This window comes from Giraffa tippelskirchi, chromosome 4 (assembly GCF_054371585.1).
Source record: "Giraffa tippelskirchi isolate mGirTip1 chromosome 4, T2T-mGirTip1v1.2.pri, whole genome shotgun sequence".
Classification (NCBI taxonomy): domain Eukaryota; kingdom Metazoa; phylum Chordata; class Mammalia; order Artiodactyla; family Giraffidae; genus Giraffa; species Giraffa tippelskirchi.
In genome coordinates, this window is record NC_137278.1 from 2,969,747 (window position 1) to 2,992,636 (window position 22,890).

Here is a 22,890-nt window from a genome sequence, read left to right on the forward strand (position 1 = left end):
TCTGGGAAACAGACTCACTCAGAAGGACAATGCAGATAGTGGAGTGCAGTTTATTACACCGGCGGGCCCAAGGCAGAGTCTCCTCTTAGCCAAGGACCCCAACCAGTTTTTGTGAAAACCTTATATACCCTAAGTATACGTGCCCAAACCCGCCTCCCCAAACTCCCTGACACTAGTCTGAACAAGGGAAAAGAAAGATCCAATCAAAGTTAACCCGTGACCCATATGCCTTAAGCCTCGGTAGTTAACAGTGGACAATTATCAATGGGCCTGTGGTCATACCCCAATAAGCATAATAAAATTTATGATTCTATTGGGTTACACAGATAATCAGGGTATTCTTTTATGCAGCGGAGAGTCTAGGTACAAGCCCTGGGGCTCTTCCATCCGGGGGTCTGGTTGTTCAGTTGGTATGTCGTTTCCGTAGATACTGGGCTCAGCAAGATGGATGGACCTAGAGATTATCATACTAAGTAAAGTAAGAAAAAGATAAATATCATATGATATCTCTTGTGGAATCTAAAAAAATAAATGAACTTATTTACAGAAGACAAATAGACTCACAGACATAGAAAGCAAGCTTGTGGTTACCGAAGGGGAAAGTGGGGTACACCATTTAGCAGTTTAGGATTAAAATATACACACAACTAAACATGCTGTTGTTCAGTGGCTAAGTCACGTCCAACTCTTTGTGACTCCGTGGTCTGTAGTCCGTCAGGCTCCTCTGTCCATGAGGAATTCTGGGCAAGAACACTGGAGTGGGTTGCCATTTCCTTCCCCAACAACTCTATATAAGAGACACGGGTTCGATCCCTGGGTTGGGAAGATCCCCTGGAGTAGGGCGTGGCAACCCACTGCAGTATTCTTGCCTGGAGAATCCCATGGACAGAAGAGTCTGGCAGGCTACAGTCCATGGGGTCACAAAGAGTCAGACACGGTTGACTTACATTGGCTGCATATATAAGACAGACAATAACTAGGCCCTACTGTATAGCAGAGGAAACTATATTCAATACCTTATAATAACCTATAATAAAAAACACTGAAAAAAAAAATATATAACTGAATCATGTTGCTGTCCCCCTGAAACACTATAAATAAACAATACTGCAATTTTTTAAAAACTAAGTAAGCTGCCTGAGGACAGTTCAGTTCAGTCCCTCAGTCGTGTCCGACTCTTTGTCTACTCCATGGACTGCAGCGCGCCAGGCCTCCCTGTCCATCACCAACTCCCAGAGCTTACTCAAACTCATGTCCATTGAACTGGTGATGCCATCCAGCCATCTCATCCTCCGTCGTCCCCTTGAACAGTATGAAAAGGCTTGAGGACAGTAGGTAGAAAAGACATCTGGTTGCCCCAGAATGCCAGTGGGGTCTTAAACAGGAATGTTCTTCTCGGCATCTATATTCGTTCTACCTGTTATGATTTTGAAAGATTTTGTGTTCAGGAGAGAAGGACATTGGTAGCCCCGACAACCCCCTACCCTGCCCCACGTGGTCCCCATCACATCACTGCTCTTTACCAGTGATGCTCCTCACCAGCCAGATGCCCAGCTGAAGGTGCCCATTGCCAAGGCGGCTGGGCCAGAGTCAAGCACCCAGAGCATTGGAGGGGATGCCAGCAGCAGTTTTGGAGGCTGGGTCCGGCAGGCACGGGGGGCATTGAGGTCCTGAGCTTCCTGGACTTGTGAGCAGGGGTCTCCAGGACCCACGCCCACTGAGCTGCGTCAATCATTCCTGGCTGGGACTCTGCCAGTCCAGTGCGGGTGTGGGAAGACTCCTGGGCGGAGGCAGCCCCGGGAGCCCATGGAGTGTGGCGGGTCAGACCGCAGGGCTGGCCGGGGGAGGGCAGGAAGGAAGGATGGCTGAGCCCTCCCGCCCAGCCGGGCAAGAGGCATCCAGGCATGCGGCTCTTTCATCCCCGATCCCCCGCCTTTCCTCTCCGGAAGGTAGCGGCATTCGCTCTTGGCCTTGGTCGGCAGAGGGCAGGAGGAAGGACCCTCCAGTGGGCTTTGCCCAGACACGGAGCCGGCCCGACAGAGCCTCCTGGCTGAGCAGGAGCCGGACACGGAGAGCCGGGCCCCGCTTGGGCGGGTCTGAGGGCACAGAAGGTGCCACGAAGCCCGGTGGGGGGCAGAGAGAGACCAGGAAATAGAGGCCAGCAGCCCAGGGGTCACACCTGAGCTCAGACACCTCCCTGGAGACACGGCCGCTAGAAAGAGGGCTGAGTTGGAAAGGCCTAGGTTCGATCCCTGCTCAGGGATCTAGACGCCCCATACCACAACAAAGAGGTCACACGCCAACAACTAAAGATGCTGCATGCTGCAACTAAGACCCAGCACAGCCAAATAGATACATCTTTTTTTCAAAAAAAATGAAGAGCATGTCAGCAACCACAAGCAGGATCCAAAGGCCTGATACGCACTGAACTGCAGTTCTGTGGAGAGAAGGGAGTGACACAGGCCAACACACACACACGGCAAAGAAACAACCAGAAACTTTTAAGAAATAATGGGGAAAAAAAGAAACCCAAACGTGGTAAAAAATGATGTTTGGATTCTAGACACTCGATAAAACGCCAAGCAATGCAAACCACTGTCAGACTCGCTGAAACTCAAAGCTAGCATCACGCAGGAAACCCTGGCTTTGCTTCTCCTCCAAAATGACGGAGGATGGAGGATAAGAAACCATCCCTGCAAAGTGCCAACAGGGTAAACAGACCTCAACCCCAAGTTCTAACCCAGGAAGCGTCCTCCAAGGAACAGGGCCCCACGATGGAAGCCATCAGCTCTTGCCTGCCCCCCAGGGCCGCAAGCTGGAATCCGGGAGTGAGGCTCCAGAGGCCTCTCCAAAGGCCTTGCTACCAAGTCAACAGCGAAAAACAAACAACCCAGTTTAAAAACGGGCAGCAAACAGAAACAGACACTTCACAACAGGCGGCAGACAAACGGCCAACAAGCCAGTGCAAAGGTACCTACAGTCATTAGTCACCAGAGAGGTTAATCCAAGCCAAGGTGTCCTCCAACGTCACACCCACTGGAACAGCTAAAATTAAGGGCTGACTCACCCAGTCTCGGCAAAGATGCAAAATGAGCATTCTGGAGTGTTGTCGGTGGGGACACCAAATGCTACGCCACTCTGGGAAAAGTTTTCATAGTTTTTAATAGAAGCACACCTGCTCAGGATCCAGCGATTCTACTCTTTAAATATTTAATTAACTATCTAGTCATTCCTTTAGTATTGAGTATTTGTTTAGTATGCAGTACTAAATATTCAGTATTTGGTCCCCAAATAAATGGAATTGTAAGTCACTAAAGGACTTCCAGATTGAGGGCAGGAGGAGAAGGCGGTGACAGAGGATGAGATGGTTGGATGGCATCACTGACTCGATGGACATGAGTTTGAGCGAACTCGGGAAGATGGGGTCATCTCTTCATGGCGGCTCCAGCAAAGCGCAGCTGCTGCTTCTTACCTTGGACGTGGGGTAGCTCCTCTCGACCACTGCCCTTGACCTTGGACGTGGGGTTGAACGGTTCTTTGAAGACCTGTAAGACCTTTTAGAACTAACACCCCAAAAAAGATGTCCTTTTCATTATAGGGGACTGGAATGCAAAAGAAGGAAGTCAAGAAATACCTAGAGTAACAGGCAAATTTGGCTTTGGAGTACAGAATGAAGCAGGGCAAAGACTAATAGAGTTTTACCAAGAGAACCCACGGGTCATAGCAAACACCCTCTTCCAATGACACAAGAGAAGACTCTACACATGGACATCACCAGATGGCCAACACCGAAATCAGACTGATTATATTTTTTGAAGCCAAAGGTGGAGAATCTCTATACAGTCAGCAAAAACAAGACCGAGAGCTGACTGTGGATCAGATCATGAACTCCTTATTGCCAAGTTCAGACTGAAATTGAAGAAAGTAGGGAAAACCACTAGACCATTTAGGTATGACCTAAATCAAGTCCTTTATGATTATACAGTGGAAGTGAGAAATAGATTTAAGGGACTAGATCTTATAGACAGTGTGCCTGATGAACTATGGACAGAGGTTCGTGACATTGTACAGAAGACAGGGATCAAGACCATCCCCAAGAAAAGGAAATGCAAAAAAGCAAAATGGCTGTCTGAGGAGGCCTTACAAATAGCTGGGAAAAGAAGAGAAGTGAAAAGCAAAAGAGAAAAGGGAAGATATACCCATCTAAATGCAGAGTTCCAAAGAACAGCAAGGAGAGATAAGAAAGCCTTCCTCAGCGACCAATGCAAAGAAATGGAGGAAAACAATAGAATAGGAAAGACTAGAGATCTCTTCAAGAAAGTTAGAGATACCAAGGGAACATTTCATGCAAAGATGGGCTCAATAAAGGACAGAAATGGTATGGACCTAACAGAATCAGAAGATATTAAGAAGAGGTGGCAAGAATACACAGAAGAACTGTACAAAAAAGATCTTCATGACCCAGATAATCATGATGGTGTGATCACTCACCTAGAGTCAGACATCCTGGAATGCGAAGTCAAGTGGGCCTTAGGAAGTATCACTGCAAACAAAGCTGGTGAAAGTGATGGAATTCCAGTTGAGCTATTTCAAATCCTAAAATATGATGCTGTGAAAGTGCTGCACTCAATATGTCAGCAAATGTGGAAAACTCAGCAGTGGCCACAGGACTGGAAAAGGTCAGTTTTCATTCCAATCCCAAAGAAAGGGAATGCCAAAGAATGCTCAGACTACCACACAATTGCACTCATCTCACACGCTAACAAAGTAATGCTCAAAATTCTCCAAGCCAGGCTTCAACAATACATGAACCGTGAACTTCCAGATGTTCAAGCTGGTTTTAGAAAAGGCAGAGGAACCAGAGATCAAATGGCCAACATTCGCTGGATCATCAAAAAAGCAAGAGAGTTCCAGAAAAACATCTATTTCTGCTTTATTGACTACGCCAAGCCTTTGACTGTGTGGATCACAATAGATTGTGGAAAATTCTGAAAGATGGGAATACCAGACCACCTGACCTCCCTCCTGAGAAACCTGTATGTAGGTCAGGAAGCAACAGTTAGAACTGGACATGGAACAACAATAGACTGGTTCCAAATAGGAAAAGGAGTACATCAAGGCTGTATATTGTCACCCTGCTTTTTTAACTTATATGCAGAGTACATCATGAGAAACGCTGGGCTGGATGAAGCACAAGCTGGAATCAAGATTGCCGGGAGAAGTAGCAATAACCTCAGATATGCAGATGACACCACCCTTGTGGCAGAAAGCGAAGAACTAAAGAGCCTCTTGATGAAAGTGAAAGAGGAGAGTGAAAAAGCTGGCTTAAAGGTCAACATTCAGAAAACTAAGATCATGGCATCTGGTCCCATCACTTCATGGCAAATAGGTGGGAAAACAGTGGAAACAGTGGCTGACTTTATTTTGGGGGGCTCCAAAATCACTGCAGATGGTGATCGCAGCCATGAAATTAAAAGATGCTTACTCCTTGCAAGGAAAGTTATGACCAACCTAGACAGCATATTAAAAAGCAGAGACATTACTTTGTCAACAAAGGTCCGTCTAGTCAAGGCTATAGTTTTTCCAGGAGTCATGTATGGATGTGAGAGTTGGACTATAAAGAAAGCTGAGCGCCGAAGAATTGATGCTTTTGAACTGTGGTGTTGGAGAAGACTCTTGACAAGAGTCCCTTGGATTGCAAGGAGTTTCAACCAGTCCATTTAAAAAAACATATACATGTTTAAAAAGTGGTTGAGATGGTAAACTCTATGTTAAGTATGTCGTACCACAATAAAAATTAATTTAAAAAATAATGTGGATGACTCTCACCAACATAATATTCCACACAGAATAACTAGACACAAAAAGATACGCCCTGTGATACTACTTTTGTGACTTTAAAATATATCTAAAATGAAAGTATGAGACTCCATCACATACAAGAGCCATTTCAACAGCTGCGCTGGGGACCCCGGGAAGCTGTATGCATCTTGGTGGCAGGCGTCTCCATGCAAAACCCAGGTCTTCACTTCCTGGTCTAAGGTCCACTGGGGGAGTGGCTCGGCCACCTGCAGGCTTGCCATACTCACACACACATCGTCAGAGGACAGGGCAAGGTCTGAGCCAACCAAAGGCGTCTTTCTGGGAGGACGTGAGCAACACGGGTGGACCAGCCCCTCCGGCAACCACCCACTCGAGGGGCGAGCCACCCGCAGACACACGACCAGCCTCACACACGGGGCGGGGGTGACAGCGGGCAGCCTGGGGTCAGCGTGCGGGGCAGCATGAGATGCACACGGGACACCTGAGTCTCTATCCTGCCAGCCTGCAAGGTGGAGGAATGAGGGGGCCCCAGGGACGGACCTCAGGGCCGCCGGGCTGGGGGGTCTGCAGGGTCACTTGGACGAACACCCGTGGAAGGCCCACAGCCAGCCCCAGGACAGGCTGGTCTCCTTCTGACCACCTGCCCGGGTGTGGCCCCCTTGCTGCCGCAGAGCTGGCTGTGCTATTAAACAGCTACCCGCGGTCTGGCATTTTCAGTGCTGCCCTGGCTTCCGTGGTCTCTGTGGCAGCTGAGCAAGCTGGGCACTCTTGACATGAATGCCCGCACGTGGCTGAGGTCACCTGGGCCCCGGAACAAAGAGGAAGATGTCTGCCATGTGGACAAGAACACAGGGGTGCAAAGGCCTCAGACAGGTCTGTTTCAGGAGGCAGCCGAGCACAGACCTGGGCGATCGGGTGTTAAAACCCCAGGTCCGGAAGTCAGCCGAGCCCTAAGTTTGATGCTGTGACGCGGAGCTGTCAGAAGCTGACATCTGGAAGCACGGTGGCCTCGTCAGGAGACACGCCTGGACTGGAACCAGGAACAGAGGCGGCCAGCTGAGCCCTGGCCACCTGCGGGGAGCACCCTGGGGAGGCAGTGCCGGAGGAGAGGACCGGGACCCGACCCACTACCTGCACTCCGGGGGCGACCTTGCGTGACCCGCCAAGCCTCGCCCCACATCTGGGAAAACAGGCAGGGATGCGGTGAGCCCAGCAGGCAGCACTCACGCCCCTCCATGACCCCTCGGGTGCCGGCGTGCTGGCTTGGGCCCCCTCATGGCACCGTACTCCACAGGCCTGAGCGGGCTCGGCCCCGACACCCCACCCGTGGACCGTGACGCGGGCTCCCAGGAGAGTCATCAACAGCGCCCAGCTTCCCCATCTGCGGCCTCTCTAAGCCTCCCTCATGCACGCTGTTCCCCACCCGACTTTGTCATTCAACTTGAGAGAGAGCCCCAAAAGGAGAGCTGCTGGGCTCCCCGTGTTTGCTGGAGTGTGAGTTTGAGAGTTCCCTCCTCAAGGATGGGTCTGTCTTTGCCAAGAGGAGGTCACAGCCTGGTGGTGGGCAAGGGACTGTGGGACCACAGCCCTCTCCCCAACAGCGGAGCCTTCCAGCCCCTGGAGGGGCAGCAGAACCTGCCCCCTCCTAGCTCTGCGGGGAGGCCCCAGGCAGGCCGGGCTCCAGGGCAGGATCTCCAACCAGAGACAGCGGGCGAGTCCCTGGTGGCATTGGGCACCTCGACCACGACATCAGTGAGGACCGATCCGCGGTGGCCGCCAAGTTCAAGGAGCAGGGTGGGCAGCAGGAGGCGAAGGGGAGGCAAGCTGGGCTTAGGGGAGGGTGGACCAAGGGTGCTGGACAGAGCGGTTGGTCAGCTCCTAGGACAGCCAGCTGCCTGCCACGGAGGCCTGGCCACACTGTCCCGAGGGGTGAGCGGACCTGGCAGATGGTGCAGCCCCAGGGTGCCGGGGTCCTGCTGGGCCTGGCAGAGAGTGCTGTGTCCTGGGGCCAGGCAAGCAGGACCCCCTGGGGTGAGGGAAAGGAGAGCGGGTCACCTTGAGAGGTGGGGGGTTGTGCTGAGGCCTCCCCGACTCCCAGAATTAGCCGGTCATCACTGGCATGGTTTTCTAAATTCATCCCCGGACACGCAACTGCAGCCAACAAGAGCTGTGACTTGGTTCGGCAAGGGCCAGGGGAGCAGAGGGGGCAGAAAGCAAGCTGTGTCGTGGACCCCAGCCCCTCGGCTCCAGCAGTCTTGACCAGGCCAGGCGACGGCCTGGGTTCTCCCCTGCTCAGGGTGGGGGGCCTTCTCTCCACTCCCCCCAGGCAGCTGCAGCGAGGGAGGCCAGGCCCCAGCCACCAATCTGGGGTGGGGTGGGGGGTCGTCTGAAGCGTTCAACGCAACGGCTTTGTGTGCACGGCCTTCCCTCCTGCCATGCTCCTTGCGTGACAGCGCAGTCACTGCTATCAAGCCCAACCCAGGACCACTCCTGGCACTGGGCCCAGACCCCGCCCCCAGCCATGGCATCGAGGCAGCACAGGTGAGCCCTGCCTGCCACCCAGGACGGGGTCCCAGCCCTCACCTTCTAAGCATCCAAGTAGGACATCTAAGGGTCAGGGCAGGTCCACCTGTCCCCCTGGGGCCTCAGGCAGGCTTCTCCAAGGGCTGAGCCCCACCCCGTCCCCTCGCCTCCCTCCTGGGGTGCTGTGTTAAGGCTGCCCAGGGCTCAAATGGGGTTCCTCCAGGTGGGCCCAGAACCCAGGGTCTCCAGAAAGGGACACACAGGGGCCACGGAGGAGTAAGCCCCTGACCAGCCTGGCTCAGAGACTGGCACCACCTTCACGGTGGCTGAAAGGTAGTGGGACTCGGACAGGGTCACCCCGCCATATGGAGGGCGGGGGGGGGCCACTCCTCCCAGGAACCCAGTGCTGCCCAGATCCCAGGGTGGGGGGTTGGGAACAGCCAGGAGTCCAGGGGTTAAAGCCAGGCAGCCTCTGCCCCGGGCCCCCAACAGGCCCTGTGAGGAGAGCGCCAAGGCCCCCACCTCGAAGACAGAAGTCCAACCTGCTCCGGCCCCTCCTGGCCTGGAGAGAGGCCTCCCCAACGGACGTCTCTGGACCTCCTGGGACCAGCATCACAGGGGCAGGGAATCCCACACCCACCTCTCGAGGACCCAGCCCAGGACACAGGGGTCTCAGTCCAGGGGCTCCCTGCCCCCACCAGCCCCAGAGCCATGTTATTTAGAGATCTCACAGGCCGAGAACCTCACAGAAACAAAACCTGGGCAGGCGCCTGCGCCATGAACGGAAGTGGTGCCATCTGCCCAGTGAATTGAGTTAATCGCACAAAAGCTACACAAATTTTGCTTCCTCCAGGAAAATCGCTCTCCTCTTTAATACTCAGCCTCCGCTCCCTGTGGCCCCACCAGCCTTTGCTGGAATTAGACCACAGCTGCAGCCCAAACCCAGAATAAAACACCCGAGTGTGCAGCACGCGTGGCCGAAAAGGCCCCATGCCCCCGGTCTCAGCAGGCTAAGAAGTCGGGGAAGATGCAGTCCACCTCGTCCCGCAGGACCGGGCTGGGGCAGCTCCCATCTGAGCCCCACGCCTCCAGGGGCTCCTCCGGGGGCTCCTCCGGGGGCTCCTCCTCGGGGCCAGACTCGGGGTCTCCCAGGAAGCCTGGCTCAAGCCTGTCCAGTGAGCTGCTCCTGGCGGGCACCTGAGAAGCGGCGCCGCTGCCTTTGCCCTCCAGGGACCCTGGAAGCAGATGGGACGCGTCAGCAGAGCAAGCAGGGACCCCAAGACCCAGGGCGGGCAGAGTAGGGTGAGTGTACAGGAGATGACCCCCCCTCCCCCATGCCCATCTGTCCTACCCCACCAAGAAGCCCTCTGCTCATCTCAAGAAGGGCCCCTGACCAGGTGGGAGGGCCCACTCCTGCCAGCCCGGCTCGAGACCCCCGGGAAGGCCAGAACCAGGGAGGTGCACCCCCTCCACACCAGATCCTGCACACGCCTGACTCACCCCACACTCACGTGCCTCTGTGGGCACAAATTCTCAGGGAAAAGCTCCTAAGCCAACTCGCACCCACAGACACCCAGCACTCACATACTCGCACCCGCAGACACCCACCCCCGACAGGCACGCACCTTACCTGCCATTCCCCACCCCAGTGGTCCCCAAAAACACCAGCAGAGAAGGGAATGAGAACTCAGACACAGACACTGCAACTTGGGTGTCACTCAGAAAGCTGGAGCCCATCTCCCCACGGTCCCAGCCACCTGCCCCGAGCCCTGCCTGAGGACCAACCCAGGCCCCAGGTCGGGGTGGGGGGGAAGGTGGCCCAGGCCAAGCATCCCCACTTACCCGGCCACCAGTCGGGACCAGGGGTCAGCAGAAACGACGCGCCATCTGCTACGTCACATCCTGACACAGACCTGGACAGGATGAGAATGAAGCCCCACCCCGATCGTCCCACGTGGACCCTAGGCCTTGCACCTCGAGAGAAGGGCATGGGCCCTGAGAGACGGCTTACTGACTGGCTGCTGCCTCCCGCCGGACCCTGAGCCCGCCCGCTGCCAGTTCCTCTCCAGCCCCCCGAGAGCTCTCGGCCCACGCCCCAGCTGGTGGAGCTCACAAAACACAAACTCATTTACCATCAGCCAAAACACACGACAATTAGGGAAACAGGAGTGTTTCCCGACACACACACTACAAAGCCACGTGGCAGAGTCTGGCCATCCGGGCAGACAGCGAGGACGGGATGGGCAGAGACGTCCTGGGCAGCGGGTCCGGGCAGCTGGGGGCCGGGGGTGGGGGACTGGGAGGAGGTCTTGGCAACTTGTGCACATGCGGCCAGGCACCCACCTGGAGTCCAGCATCAGGGCCTTGTCAGCCTCCGCAGCAGGGGGGCCCGCCTGACCCAGGCAGCTCCGGGGCTCCTCACTCACCAGCGGGGAGGGGGGCTGCTGCGAGCGGACCGGCCACAGAGGGGACGGCCTCAGGACCTTGGGGGGTCTCGGGCTTGGGGACTGGGGGATGAGGCTGGGCGACCCTACGAGGGAAGCAAAGAGTGGGTCAGGGAGAGTGACCACCCCTGCTGAAGACAGCAGCCCCTGCCCATTGCATCCTGCACAGGGAATGCGTGAGGCTCGGGAACAAGAAGCCAACAGGCAACCAGAAGGTGAGACCCCAGAGAAGAAGCGCCCGACAGCCGGGGCCAGGCAGGTTGCCTGCAGGATGTGGCCACCCGGCCTCAGGCCAAACGGGTGGGGCTCAGACCCCGGGACCCTCATGCCCTACCACCTCCTCTATCTCCAGGACCCCTATCTACCCTGCTGTGTGACCCCTCCACCCCCACGCCCCGCGTGTGGCTCTTGACTTTCCCCGGAGGCCCAGCTCTGCTTGGAGAAGGAAACGGCAACCCACTCCTGCACGCTCGTCTGGAGAATCCTATGGAGAGAGGAGCCTGGAAGGCTACAGTCCACGGGGTTGCAAGAGTCGGACACGACTCAGTGACTAAACCACCACCGGCGCTCCTATCGGCCCTGGCGACAGCAGGACCCCTCCCTGCCTGGGTGGGCACACACGGTCTCGCCTCCCGCGGCACCCAGGGATCGGCAGTCACGGTCCAGGGAGCCACCCACAGCCAGGCGTCCAGCACGAGGGGAGAACAGGGACCCACTCACGCTCACCAGGCGGGGCCAGCGGCCTGTCCAGCATGTCGGCTACCCTCGACAGGGCCTCACCGTCGTCCACACCCACAGCCGCACAGCTCAGGGGGGCCTGATGCCTGCACGGAGCACAAAAACAAAGGGAAAGCCTCTGAGTGGTCCGCACACACCTCCCCCTGGCCCCCGGCCCCACGGGGACACTGACATCACACTGGGTGTTCCCGCGCTGGCGTCCGGGGAGCCTGCCGGACCCTGACTCGCCAGGGCCAGCTGCACAACATCTGTCTGCCATGTGAGCCATGGCTCCTTGGAGGAAGCGAGAACCTGAAGCGGAGACAAACAGAAGAAACGCAGCTGAGACTGTCAACCAGAAAACCCACACGAAAGGCAGGCTGTGGTCGGTCACTGGGCACCCCGCCTGGGGTCGCAGAGATCCACCCTGAGCACAGACCCTGTGCTCCGGACTGGGGAGACGGAGGCTGAAGCTGGTTCCCCCCAGGGGGACTTTTACCCATGCCAGCTTTGGCACCATGGGCAAAGGTCAAGGGATGTCAGTGGAGACCGCAGCTCACCCCCAGGGCTCCCAGGAAAGGTGTGATACAGAAATGGAGAAGTGTCTGCTAGAAACAGCATCTCTGAGCGCGCAGGGCGGGGACACAGGGAAACCAGGCAGCTCGGTGGTCGCAGCTGCCGGGGGACAGAGGGGAACTCGGTCCATGGAGATGCCCATGGCTCGGACCCGGAGGTCACAGGACGACTCACAGCCTGCTGCCCCCAGCCGGGCACCAAGGTGCGTGCCAGCTGGAGGAACTGCACTGCCATCTCCAGGACCGAGGCCATGTCCTCCCGCCGTCCATCAAACTGGGGCAGCAGAGCCCGCAGGTGCTCGCAGCTTGAGGAGATCCGCTTCCTGCTCACAGAGAAGGGGCCCCGACTGTAGGGCTGTCTGGCTTGGCCAGGAGACAAGAGGGCAGCCCCAGGAAGCCTTGAGCCCTTCAGGAATCGGGTCAGAGCACTGCACTGGCCCGGGGGCCCTGGACCCCAGCTGCAGGCTCAGGGCGTCTGCCGCCGGCCACCGCCAAGCCTAGACCATCACTGCCTGGTTGGGGGGGGGGGGTGTGGATACCGGTCCCAAATGTACAACCTCGAGTTGTCCTGGATTTCCCGTCAAAAAAAGGGCTGCACTGGTGGCCCCTGGGAGCCCTCCCCCAGCACGTGGGCTATATTTATCTTGAGAACACGTTACAGCGTCCCCTTACCAAACAGCTGCCTGACAAGGCGGCGGGTGCAGGCCTGACCTCCTCGGACCCCCGCCCCCACCGCGCGGCTCCCACGGGGGCCCCCACCTGCGCTCCCTCTCGCTGAGCACGTTCCGTGGCAGGCGGACGCTGGGATCCTCCGCCACCGCAGGCCCCTTGGTCTGGCCCGAGCCCTGGCCGGGGTGCTCCTCGCAGCAGAACTGGGTGCTCGATAGGAAAGGGCCACTGCCGCGAGAAAAGACACGAGCGGGGGGCTCTGTGACCCCAGAAAACAACCCTAGGGCCCAGAGGCGGTGATGAACGTCTTAGAGGGGATGGGAGCAGGACAGGGGCCTGGAACACGGCCCTGTAGGTCCTGCCTCTTGGCACCCCTCCTTCTCCCCCCACAACCCCCAAGGACCCGGGAGTCGGGGTGGGCCCCAAGCGGGCCCTGCTGGGTGGGGCTAGGACTCACTTTCATTTGAATTGGAAAGAAGAGTCGGGCCCGGACCACCGCCCCCTCTCCTGAGCATCCCTGGGCAAGGGCAGGCGTCCCAGCTGACCCCCTCCAGCAACCGCTCCCCAATTCTCACCTGCATCCCCGGGAAACTCGCGGAACCCCAGCGCGGGGCTCAGAAGCCCCGGACGCCATGAGCGCGCGCGCAGCTGCGGAAGAGAGCCGCACGGCCCGGGACCCCGCCACGTGCGCCCCGCCCCACGCACGCCGTCCTCCGAGCCCCGCCCCCTCACGTGCGTTCTACAAGCCCCCACGTGCTTCCCGCCTGGAATGACCCTGCCCCGCCCCCACATGCGTGCTCTGCGCCGTCCCCGCCCCCTCGCGCTGTCCCGCTTCTGCGCCCCTTCCTGCGGTGAGGTCCCTCTGTTGGAGAAATTGCCAGAAAGGCGCGCCTGGGTTAGTGCCCAAGGTGGACGGTCCTCCCCCACCGCTTCCGGGTGGGCAGCCCAGTTTCCCACTGGGGTGTGGGTCTCCTCCTACCTGCCCTCTGCGGGCACCGCCAGGTGCCAGCCCCGAGCTGGGGCGCTCCCCTGAAGGATCTCACGACTGAGGGGTGGGGGCAAGGACTGAGGGTGGAGGAAGGGGCCGGACAGGGGTCCATCAGGGTGCGGCCCGTCCTCTGCCTGTTTCCAAGATGCTCGGGGTGGGGCTGGGGCTCATGGCAGAGGCGCCAGTGGGGCGGGGGCACTCACTTCCGCCCCCAGCACCCTGACCTCTCTTCCCTCTCCAGGCCCAGGGGCCTCCCAGGGGTGAGGCCGATGCGGATGGACACACGGGGTCTGTGTGCTGGTGTCCGCAGGAGTGAGCGGTGCCGTGGGGCGGGGGGGCGGGTCAGATGCTGACCGGCCGCCCCTCGCGTCCCAGAGCCGGGAAGGGTCAGGCGCCCTCCCCCATGAAGCGCACGGAGGCCCCCAGCCCCCTCGGAGCGCCTCCCACCGTGGAACCCTGCCCCCTGGGTCTTTGGGTGTTTGGTTTTTTTCTCTTTGAAGAGCCTGCGCCCCGGGTCTCAGGATTACGCGGGACCTGGGAGGCTGGTCCGCATGTGGGACGCGGAGGGACCACCGCCCCGTCCCTCGCGCTGTTCCCGGCGTGGCCGGCAGGGGGCGCGCCCGCACCGGCGCCGAAACCATCCCTGGAGCAGGATTTTTTTTTCCCACCCCCACCGAAATCGGAGAAGTGTTTCAGGGCACAGCGCGGGGAGAGGGGTGGGGGGGAAGAAGTCTCCTGTCGCTCCCGGTTTGTCCCTTGCCTCCGAGTCGTCGCAGCCGCCGCCAGCCCAATGCCGCTTCCCGATGGGGCGCGCAGTCCAGGGGATGTCTACAGGGGGGCGCGAGGCGGGGGCCACACCAACCGGAACTTCGTGTTCGACGACGGCCAGTGCGCCCCCAGGTACTGTCTGCCGGGCCTCCCTACCGACCCCCCACGCGGAGGGACCCCGGATGCAGTTCGTGCCACCCTCCTAGGACCCCTCATCCTCAAAATCCCCACTTCCCTAGGCCACCTGCCCCCCCATCCGTCCCCCCCACCCCCACCGTGAGCTCACGTCCCCACTGAGCCCGGGGAGCGTGAGGGACAGGGCTGCCCCTGGGGGCACTCAGATCACCAGTAGGTTCCCGGGCTGCTGTCTGTCTGTCTGCACCCTTGGTGGAAGGTGGCTACGATGTGGCCAGGTTTACATACATCTCCCGGGCACCGAGAGGCGCAGACCCTGCAGGCAGGAAGTTGGGATGCCCTCTGTGCCAGAGGGGCCTGGCGCTGTGCCGGCCTCCCAGCTCCTTCTCTGGTTGGGCCTGGGGGAGGAGCCTGTGGGACTGCCTGGCTGGGCCCAGTGAGGCTCTGGGAGGGAGTGGGGTTCCCCCAGTTTCCAGGGGCAGCTCCTCCTAGGAAGAGCCCCGTGTGGGGGGTGCGGGCGGGCTGTCAGGCGAAAGGCAGGGGTGCTGGGGTCTAGTCCCGCGGTGATTACCGGCCGGTCGCTTCTCTGTCAGGGTCCCTGTTTGTCCACCTGTGTGAGGAGAGGGTCGACTGGCCGGGAGGTGGCCTTCCCGGTGCTATGTCTACAGTGCCACGTGGCCCCTGGTAACCAGCACCAAGGGCACAGCGCTGGTGGGGGCCCTGGAAGGGCAGAGCAGTGACCATCCCAAGGGGGTTTACCCCAGGGCCCTGTCCTGGGACCCTACCCCTACCCCACCATTCCCCGGAGGGTCGGCACACACATACTCCTCACCCTCGGCCAGGAGCCAGACGCCAGGTCAGCCACAGCCACAGCCCGGCACGGCCCTCCCCAGCTCAGCAGCACCCCGGCCTCTGGGTCCCACTCGGTCAGCTGTTCTAAGGCCAGAGAAGGGGTGGACACGTGGTTCAAGGCCAAGCGCTGTGGCCATTTCCTATGGGACTCAGTTTTCCCGCTTGTCAAGTAAGGAATGGAGCGGATGATCTTTAAGGGAGGGCCGTGTGTGCTGAGTGACCAGGGTCAGGAGGGGAGGCTTCCAGCCGCATGTCCAGGGTCAGGGTGGTCCCTTGGCAGGGACGGCACCAGCCTGGCACCTGTGGGGTACTGGGGACACAGCTTGGGGCAAGTGCTCTGAGAGCAGGCCACCCGGTGGTGTCCTTGGGAAGCAAAATTAACCCCATGAAGTAGGCACAGTATGAACCTCCCCTGGGTCGCTCTGAGGGTCAACCAGGTAACATCCGTCAGACGCAGAGGATGGGGTCTTGCAGCATCACAGTCTGACCGCCGCTCTGCTCGTCTCCCTGCTGGGAAGAGGGTCATCCGCCTTCCTGGTGACCCGTGTCCCAGTTTCCCACCGTGCTGGACGGCCTGCTCTGTATCCTGAGGTCTAGACTGCGTGGGCTCAGTGCTCTGGACGCCTCCATCTCCCCCCGGACAGTGGCCCTCCCCCTGGCTGGAGCTGGCCTCTGTCCCTGCAGGATTCCCAGTTGTGCTGCAGGCATCTGGGGTGGCTGCCAGGGCCTAGGGCATGTCAGGCGGGTGGGGTGGGGACCCCGGGACCCCCCTCAGGAAGGTCAGGCCGGGTGAGGGGGAAACCTGGCTAGGCTGCGGTGGGGCCGCTGCGGCCAAGGCCAGCGACTCAGGGAGACGGGCTTCAGCTCTGAGAAAGGAGGTGGGGGAGGGTCATCCCTCCCCCATCTGGCCCCTGACCCTGCCCGGTGCCCAGGTTGCCTCCAGGCTGTGAGGCCTGGCGTGGGGTGGGGGGGGTCCCAGGAGGACTCCAGGCTGCAGGAGTCTCGGCCCTGGTGCCTGGTTCCCTGTCTGATCGCCGGGGCCTCCCCTCTGTGCCCAGGGGTCCCCTGTCCCGGCCGTCCCCCATGGTCACTGGGCACTGTCCTTCCGGCCCTGCTCCGTCCCCAGGTCCTGACGCCTCTGCCCTGCAGATGGGAGAGGATGTGGCTGGGGCATTCCCAGCTGCCCCAGAGCTGGCCAGTGCCCACCTCCTACCAGCGGCCTTAGGGCCCTGCTTGTGTCTAGGTGCCGGTCTGTGGGTGTCACCCATGTTTGCCAGCTCTTCCCACCGTCCATGTGGGTGTTCCAGCCTGTCTTAGTCCGACTAACTCCGAGTCACCCTGGCATGGCAGGGGTCAAGCCTTATTAGCACAACTTCTCTTCTTGGAGGGTTTTCTGATTGAACTCCCCTCCAGGGCCAGCGTAGGACCCTCTGGGCCCTGATGCAGAGGGCACGGATCCAGGGCTGGCATCCTGCCAGGGTCCATGTCTGGCTGGAGGTCCAGGCCAGCCCTCCAGGCCCATATTAGGGAGCCGTGCCTGCAGGGCAGCAGGAAGTGGCCGAGATTCTGTGGGAAAAGGTTCACAAGGCCTGAGGTCCAACCCAGCCCTGTCCAGCCAGAGAGCCAGCTTCCTGGTGTAGGGGCTGGAGGGAACTCGGGGGTCTGCCTTTGGCCAGGAGCAGCTAGGGCCACATCTCGGGAGGGCAAGGTGAGTGAGAAGGGGATGGGGGGGCTGCACAGGACTCGGCTTGCGTCCAGGTGCGGGTCTGCAGGTGTCACCGTGTCCTCACGCCCGGCTCTGCCCACTGTCCGTGTGGGTGTCCTGGCCTGTCTGAAAGTGAAAGTCACTCAGTCATGTCTGACTCTTTGCGACCCCATGGACTATACACTCCATGGAATTCTCCAGGCCGGAATACTGGAGTGGGTAGCCATTCCCTTCTCCAGTGGATCTTCCCGACGCAGGAGTCGAACCAGGGTCTCCTGCATCGCAGGCGGATTCTTCACCAGCTGAGCCATCAGGGAGGCCTGTCTGAGAGTCTGACTAACCCCGAGTTGCCCTGTGCAGCGGGAGTCCAGCCTTGTTAGCACAACTTCCCCTCTTCTTGGAGGGTTTCGTGACTGAACTGTGACCTCTCCCCTGAAGTTTCTCGTTGCATCTCCGCGGCCCTGGGGCTTCGCCAGCCATTCCCGGTGCGTAGGGTCTCTGGGTAGAGCCTGCAGACGGTGCGGCCCAGGAGCAGCACCTGATGACATGGGTGCTCTTGAAGGAGTTGCAGGGACTCCCCCAGACTGTGTGCTTGGATGGGCCATCTGCATCGGCCAAAACCTCTTCCTCCTGCAGAGCCGGGGGACAGGGAGGTCTGGCGCGTAGCCGGGGCCCGTACCAGGTACCAGCAAGTTCACACCGTGCTGAGGCCGAGGCCGAGGCAGAAGGCCAGCTCCGGGCTGCGGTGCCCGGAAAGGCCTTTCCCAGGAGGTCTGCTCCGCAGTTTGGCCTTCCCACGGAGGGGCGTGTTCCAGGGCGGCTCCTGCAGTATCTCTGGCTGTGGTCAGCTTGTCCTTCATGGGCCAGTGAGGCCTGGAAGCCACCCTGCAGAGCCAGCCTCACGGGCCTGGATGCTGCCCGCACGTTGACAGTGACGTGACCAGAAACCCCCCTCCTGCCTCCGCCCTGGGGCAGGCCCCGCCTGGGCCTTCAGCGGCTCCACAGAGACCCGGTTCCGGGCCAGAGGCCGCTGCTGGGTGCCTCTCGGCAGGTGTCTGATCTCGAGAAGAGTTCAGAGTCTCAAACCAGAGGAGGAGGCCCCGGGTGCCAGGTGAACGCAGAATTGAACCCCATCTGGCAGACACGGGAGCCCCTAGGGTGTGGGAGGGGGAGCCCGGACATGTTGGCAGGTTGGAGGAGGGGGGCAAGGAAGCCAGCAGGGATCAGAGTCTCAGGGACTCGGGGCTCTAAGGAGAGGGCCCTGCGGGTATGAGGTGTCCCATGTGGGCAGGGTATCCCCACCTGGGCCCCAGCCCCCAGACGAGGCCCGGGCGCCCCTGCAGGCCGTGCCAGCCGTGGGGCCTGGGGCTCAGCAGGGATGCAGTGGTGCCTCTTGCAGCCGTGGGAACGGGGCAGGCAGGGCAGCTTTCCACCTCCAGGTGGACCCCCGCCGCTCAGCCCAGGCCCGTCGGTGGTCCCCCCGACATGCCCCCCACCGCCAGCAGCCACCCTACGTCCAGCCAGGGGATGGGCAGCCAGGTGGTGAGTGCTGGGCCTGCGCCCTGGATGTGCACGCACCCCCTGGCACCGAGGGGCCTGGGCATGCTGTGGCCACTGGGGGGGACTTGCAGCAGGGCCCTCCCAAGAGGCAGCCCCCAGTCCAGGTGGGCGGCCGGGTGGGGTGGTTGCTGCAGTCCCCAAGGGGGGGTGGGCCCAAGGCTTGGGGAAGGCCGGGGAGGGGGGAGGTGATGGACACGCCCGAGGCCCCATGTCCACAGGGATGCCAGGCCACTCCTCCTGTCTTGGCACACGGGAGAGTCTCTTTGGGCGTTCCGGAGCTTGAACTCGGCTCAACAATGCATTCTGAGCTTTCACTTTGGATTCTGATGCCCCTCGGAGTGGGTGGTGAGTGGCCATCCTCAGTGTTGACTAGAAGCCCCTTAGTGAGAGGGTGGATATTTCCTGGAGGCCACCCCCTCCCCCCACAACCACCACTAGCTGCTGCGCAGCTTGAGCAGCTCCGGCTTTTTAATTATAGGGCAGAGGAAGCACTTAGCTTTTCTGTCGTGGTCAGCAGAGAGTGGCAGCAGCTTTCTGCTTGCCCGGGCACCGAGCCCAGTGCTCGACTGCCCTCCAACCCCCTGGTGGTGCTGCGATGTCTGAGGACTCTCCTGGGTGCTGGGCAGTGTGAACATGTGCGGGTACACAGACCTGTGTGTGTGTGTACATTGTGTGTTCACCCGCACATCTGTGTGCACACACCAGTCCACGCACACCTGTGCACACGCACACATCCGCCATCCCTCTGTCAGCCGTGGCTCTCCAGTGTGGAAGGATGCATCTTAGAAGAAGGACCATATCCTTGAGCCAGTGGGGCATCTGTCAGTCACACTGTGGGTCAACTTGAGCATTCCAAGCCATCTGGACTCCTTCCTAGAGGAGCCTGGGAGGGAGGGACATGGTCCCAGGAGGTCGTATGCTCCTTCTCCCCCAGAGACCCCCCCCCAGGGCTGCGGCTCCAGCCCGGTGACGTGTAGGGGACGCAGGTGGTCCCTAGCTCTTCTCGTGTCCAATAGCTTGAGTCCTGCTCAGTATGTCTCCTGGTGCAGCACCTAGGATGAGGCGTAGGCCTGAACCCCCCCACCCCCAGCTCCCTGGAACTGTCCCCATGCGGTGGGGACAGCCTACACTCCTGGTGTGAGCCAGGCCTGCAGAGAAAGCCCCATCTCCCTGCGGTTCTCTTGGAGCAGATTGTGTTCACAGGGTGATATGTCCTCCATCGCGAACGCCCAGGCCGTCCGGGGTGTCATCGTGAGGCGGGGATGGGGGTCTGTGCCCAGGGTCCCGGGCAGAGGCTAGGAGTTGGAGAGTCCCCCGCGCCCTGTTAAGGTACTCGCTGGTCTGGCTCCTAATGACCAGGAAGGCAGGAAGCCCTTCACGTGTAGAGCTTGACCTGTGTCTCCTCTCCTCGGAGTGGCCAGCTCTCTGTCCTTTGCCTTCTCTTGCCCATCCGTCTTTCCCGTGTGATTTTCGGGCATCCGTGCACTGACCTGATTTCTATCGCTGCTCTTCCCTGTCATCGTTGTTTCTTGAGACGGACGTGTCTTGTTCCCACGTGGAAGCATTTCTATGTTCCGCTAAACAACAGGCCTTCTCCACCGCAGACATCTTTGCTCTGTGTCCTCTTCCCGTCTCCTCCTCGGTTTGGGGCTGAAAAGTGGGTTTTTTCTTTTAGCTGATGGCTGGCTGGATGGGATGGCCACTGAGAGTCTCTGGGCTCCGGGGCTGGGCCTGCCTGCATAGCTGAGTTCCTTTGCTTCTCTGCGTCTCTGTTGCCCCATCAACAAAACGAGGGGATGCCAGCCCCACCACGCAGGACGCCGTGAGCACCCCCCGAGTGGCCCTCATTCCAACCCCAGCCCCGAGTTACCACTTCCTTCCCGAGAGCGCCTGCCTTTCGTCCTGAATTCCCCTGCCCTGTGTCTTCTCTCGTGCCAAGCTCTACGGGTCCCTCTGCTGTGGCTATAAATTAGCCCTGACAGCTGGCAAGGCCCGTCCCTTCTCTGTTTTTCTCTCACACCCATCCTGGCCGGTCTTGCATATTTATTCTTCAGTGTAAATCTTGCAAACGGTTTGTCAGACTCTAAATGGCTGTGTGATGATTGACTCTGTCCCCTCGTCTGGGGAAGGGACTGTCGAGGGCTGGGAGTGCGACCTCCTCCCGCCGTTAGCTGCTGGGGAGCGGTGGGCGGTCTCTCCGAGTGACCCTATAGGCCAGGGGCGAATGGGGCAGGAACCCCTCTCAGGATGCCCTCTCGTTGCTCCTGCCCTCGCTTCATGCATTTGACGCTCTCTGGTTTGGTGGCCTCGTTAGAAGCTCTCATTTGTTCTGATAGGTTTCAGCTGACTCTTGGGGTTTTTGAGGCAAATGGTGCTGCTGCTGCTGACAACAGAAAGAGCCCCATCTTCCTCCTCACGCCTCCTTTCGTCTCGGTGGGCACCCAGGAGGCCCATTGCAGTGGGCAGACTTGTGTTCCCCCTGGAGTGGGAATGCCCCCAGGATTCCACTGTTGGTTTTGCTAATCAAATTAAGAACATTTCCCTCTATATCTCATTTTACTAATGGGTTTGGGGTCTTAACAGATCCTTTTTCTGTATTTGCTCACAAGATCGTATAGATTTTCTCCTTTAATTTCTTGGCGTTGTGAAGTACATCACATTCGGGTAAAACCTCCTGGATGCTGGTGGTATGGTGTTGAAATGCACTCCTGGATTCCACTCGCTAACAGTTTACTTAGGATTTTTGCACTTAGAGACTTCAGGGAGGTCTTGTATGTATCAATACCCTGGTGTTGTCTGCACCTGAGTTTGGTGATGGGATTAGGTCCGCTTAGGAAAATGAACAAGGTCATTTCTGTTTCTTTCTGTGCTTTGGCACGGCTTGACTGAGGTGGCAAACTTATGCAACCACCAGGGCCTGGTGCCTTTGGTGGGAGAAGGAGGTTTTTGACCACTTTACCCTCCTCAGTCATGCTTAACTCCTTGACCACCCAGGGGGGCGGATTTGGGAGGGGAGTGAAGCGGAAGTGCTGCCCCTCAGAGGGATGCCCCTTGGCCGCCTGTAGGCAGCGTGTGCGTGCCAAGTCGCTTCAGTTGTGTCCGACTCTTTGTGACCCCATGGACTATAGCCCTCCAGGCTCCTCTGTGCATGGGATTCTCCAGGCAGGAATACTGGACTGGGTTGCCACACCCTCCTCCAGGGGATCTTCCCAGCCCCAGGGATCAAGCCCGCGTCTCCTGAATCGCCTGCATTGGCGGGTGGTTCTTTACCACTAGTGTCACCTGGAAAGCCCTGGTGGTAAACAGGGCTCTGCCTCAGGTGGACCTGGCCACCCCACCCCACCTCCCGGGCCTCCTAGGCCGTGTGAGCCCAGATGTCCTTAGCTCCTGTCAGAGGGACGGGGAGTTCTGGCTGCGGGCGGGATTCTGAGGACCCCGTGCTGGACAGTGCAGTCCCAGTGCCCGGCCCGTGGCTTGCATGCAGTCGGGGTGCCCGAGCTCGTGTGCACCAAACTGGGAGGTGACCCCCTGGTTTGTGTGTGCTGGGAGTGGGCTTCCTATCGCCTTGGCCTCCCTGGTCAGCATCCCCAAAGGCCCCCAAAGGGGCCTCCTGCTGAACTGGGGGGATGGGGACGGGGAGCTGGCCATCCCAGGAACCTGACGCTTGGGGTCAGGGCCTTTGTCCACCGGAATTTGGCCAAACAACTGGCTTGCCAGCCCCAAATTAAAGCTGACATGGATTACACACACTGAACACCTCAAACTTGCTGTCTCATTCCATCTCAATCATCGCCTCATAAAGGCAGAAGGCTTCAGATTACTCATTTACGAAAGAAGAAACTGAGGCTCAGAGGGGTCAGGGGACTTCCCTGGGGCCACCCAACATGGGCTAATGGGGCAGGACTGAGCCCTGCCCCATCGTCAGGACCCTGGGCAGCTTCCCGGGCCTGGCAGGTTCATGTTGAGGGGCCTTGAGAGTCCCCAAGGCCTTGCCTGGGAAAGGAGTGCTCTGCCGAGTCGAGGGGGCGGGGGACAGTGAGTCCCACGATGAAGCTCCATGTCTTATCCTGAGGGCGGTCGAGGACCGGGAAGATGGACGCCTCCTTTATGCCACGGAAGCCCTGCATTCTG

At 59.3% G+C, this 22,890-nt stretch overlaps 2 protein-coding genes across 4 annotated transcripts in view; one reads left to right on the forward strand and one right to left on the reverse strand.

Annotated features, from left to right (window-relative positions):
- Positions 1 to 9,184: 9,184 nt before the first annotated feature.
- On the reverse strand, positions 9,185 to 13,466 carry SOHLH1 (spermatogenesis and oogenesis specific basic helix-loop-helix 1). Of its 2 annotated transcripts, none has more exons than XM_081590611.1 (8): positions 13,327 to 13,466; positions 12,842 to 12,979; positions 12,258 to 12,405; positions 11,701 to 11,819; positions 11,517 to 11,614; positions 10,690 to 10,876; positions 10,189 to 10,259; positions 9,185 to 9,581 (listed from the first exon to the last, which is right to left on the reverse strand). In XM_081590611.1, the coding sequence occupies exons 1-8, from the start codon at positions 13,383 to 13,385 to the stop codon at positions 9,349 to 9,351; spliced, it is 1,053 nt and encodes a 350-aa protein (XP_081446737.1). In that variant the 5' UTR covers positions 13,386 to 13,466; the 3' UTR covers positions 9,185 to 9,348. The 2 variants fall into 2 exon arrangements, with proteins under 2 accessions (XP_081446737.1, XP_081446738.1); XM_081590612.1 differs by having other exon boundaries at positions 11,517 to 11,607; positions 11,697 to 11,819.
- Positions 13,467 to 13,582: 116 nt separating this feature from the next.
- Positions 13,583 to 22,890, forward strand: part of KCNT1 (potassium sodium-activated channel subfamily T member 1) — a 72,421-nt gene continuing 63,113 nt past the window's right edge. Inside the window, exon 1 of one of the 2 annotated variants that reach the window (XM_081590597.1) lies at positions 13,583 to 13,646. Coding sequence is in view for 1 of the 2 variants with exons in the window: in XM_081590596.1 (XP_081446722.1) it covers positions 14,530 to 14,639 (110 nt within the window). In the remaining variant the exon portion in view is untranslated. Of the gene's footprint in view, positions 13,647 to 14,529; positions 14,640 to 22,890 lie in introns of those variants that run through there. The other variant, XM_081590596.1, reaches the window with a different exon arrangement.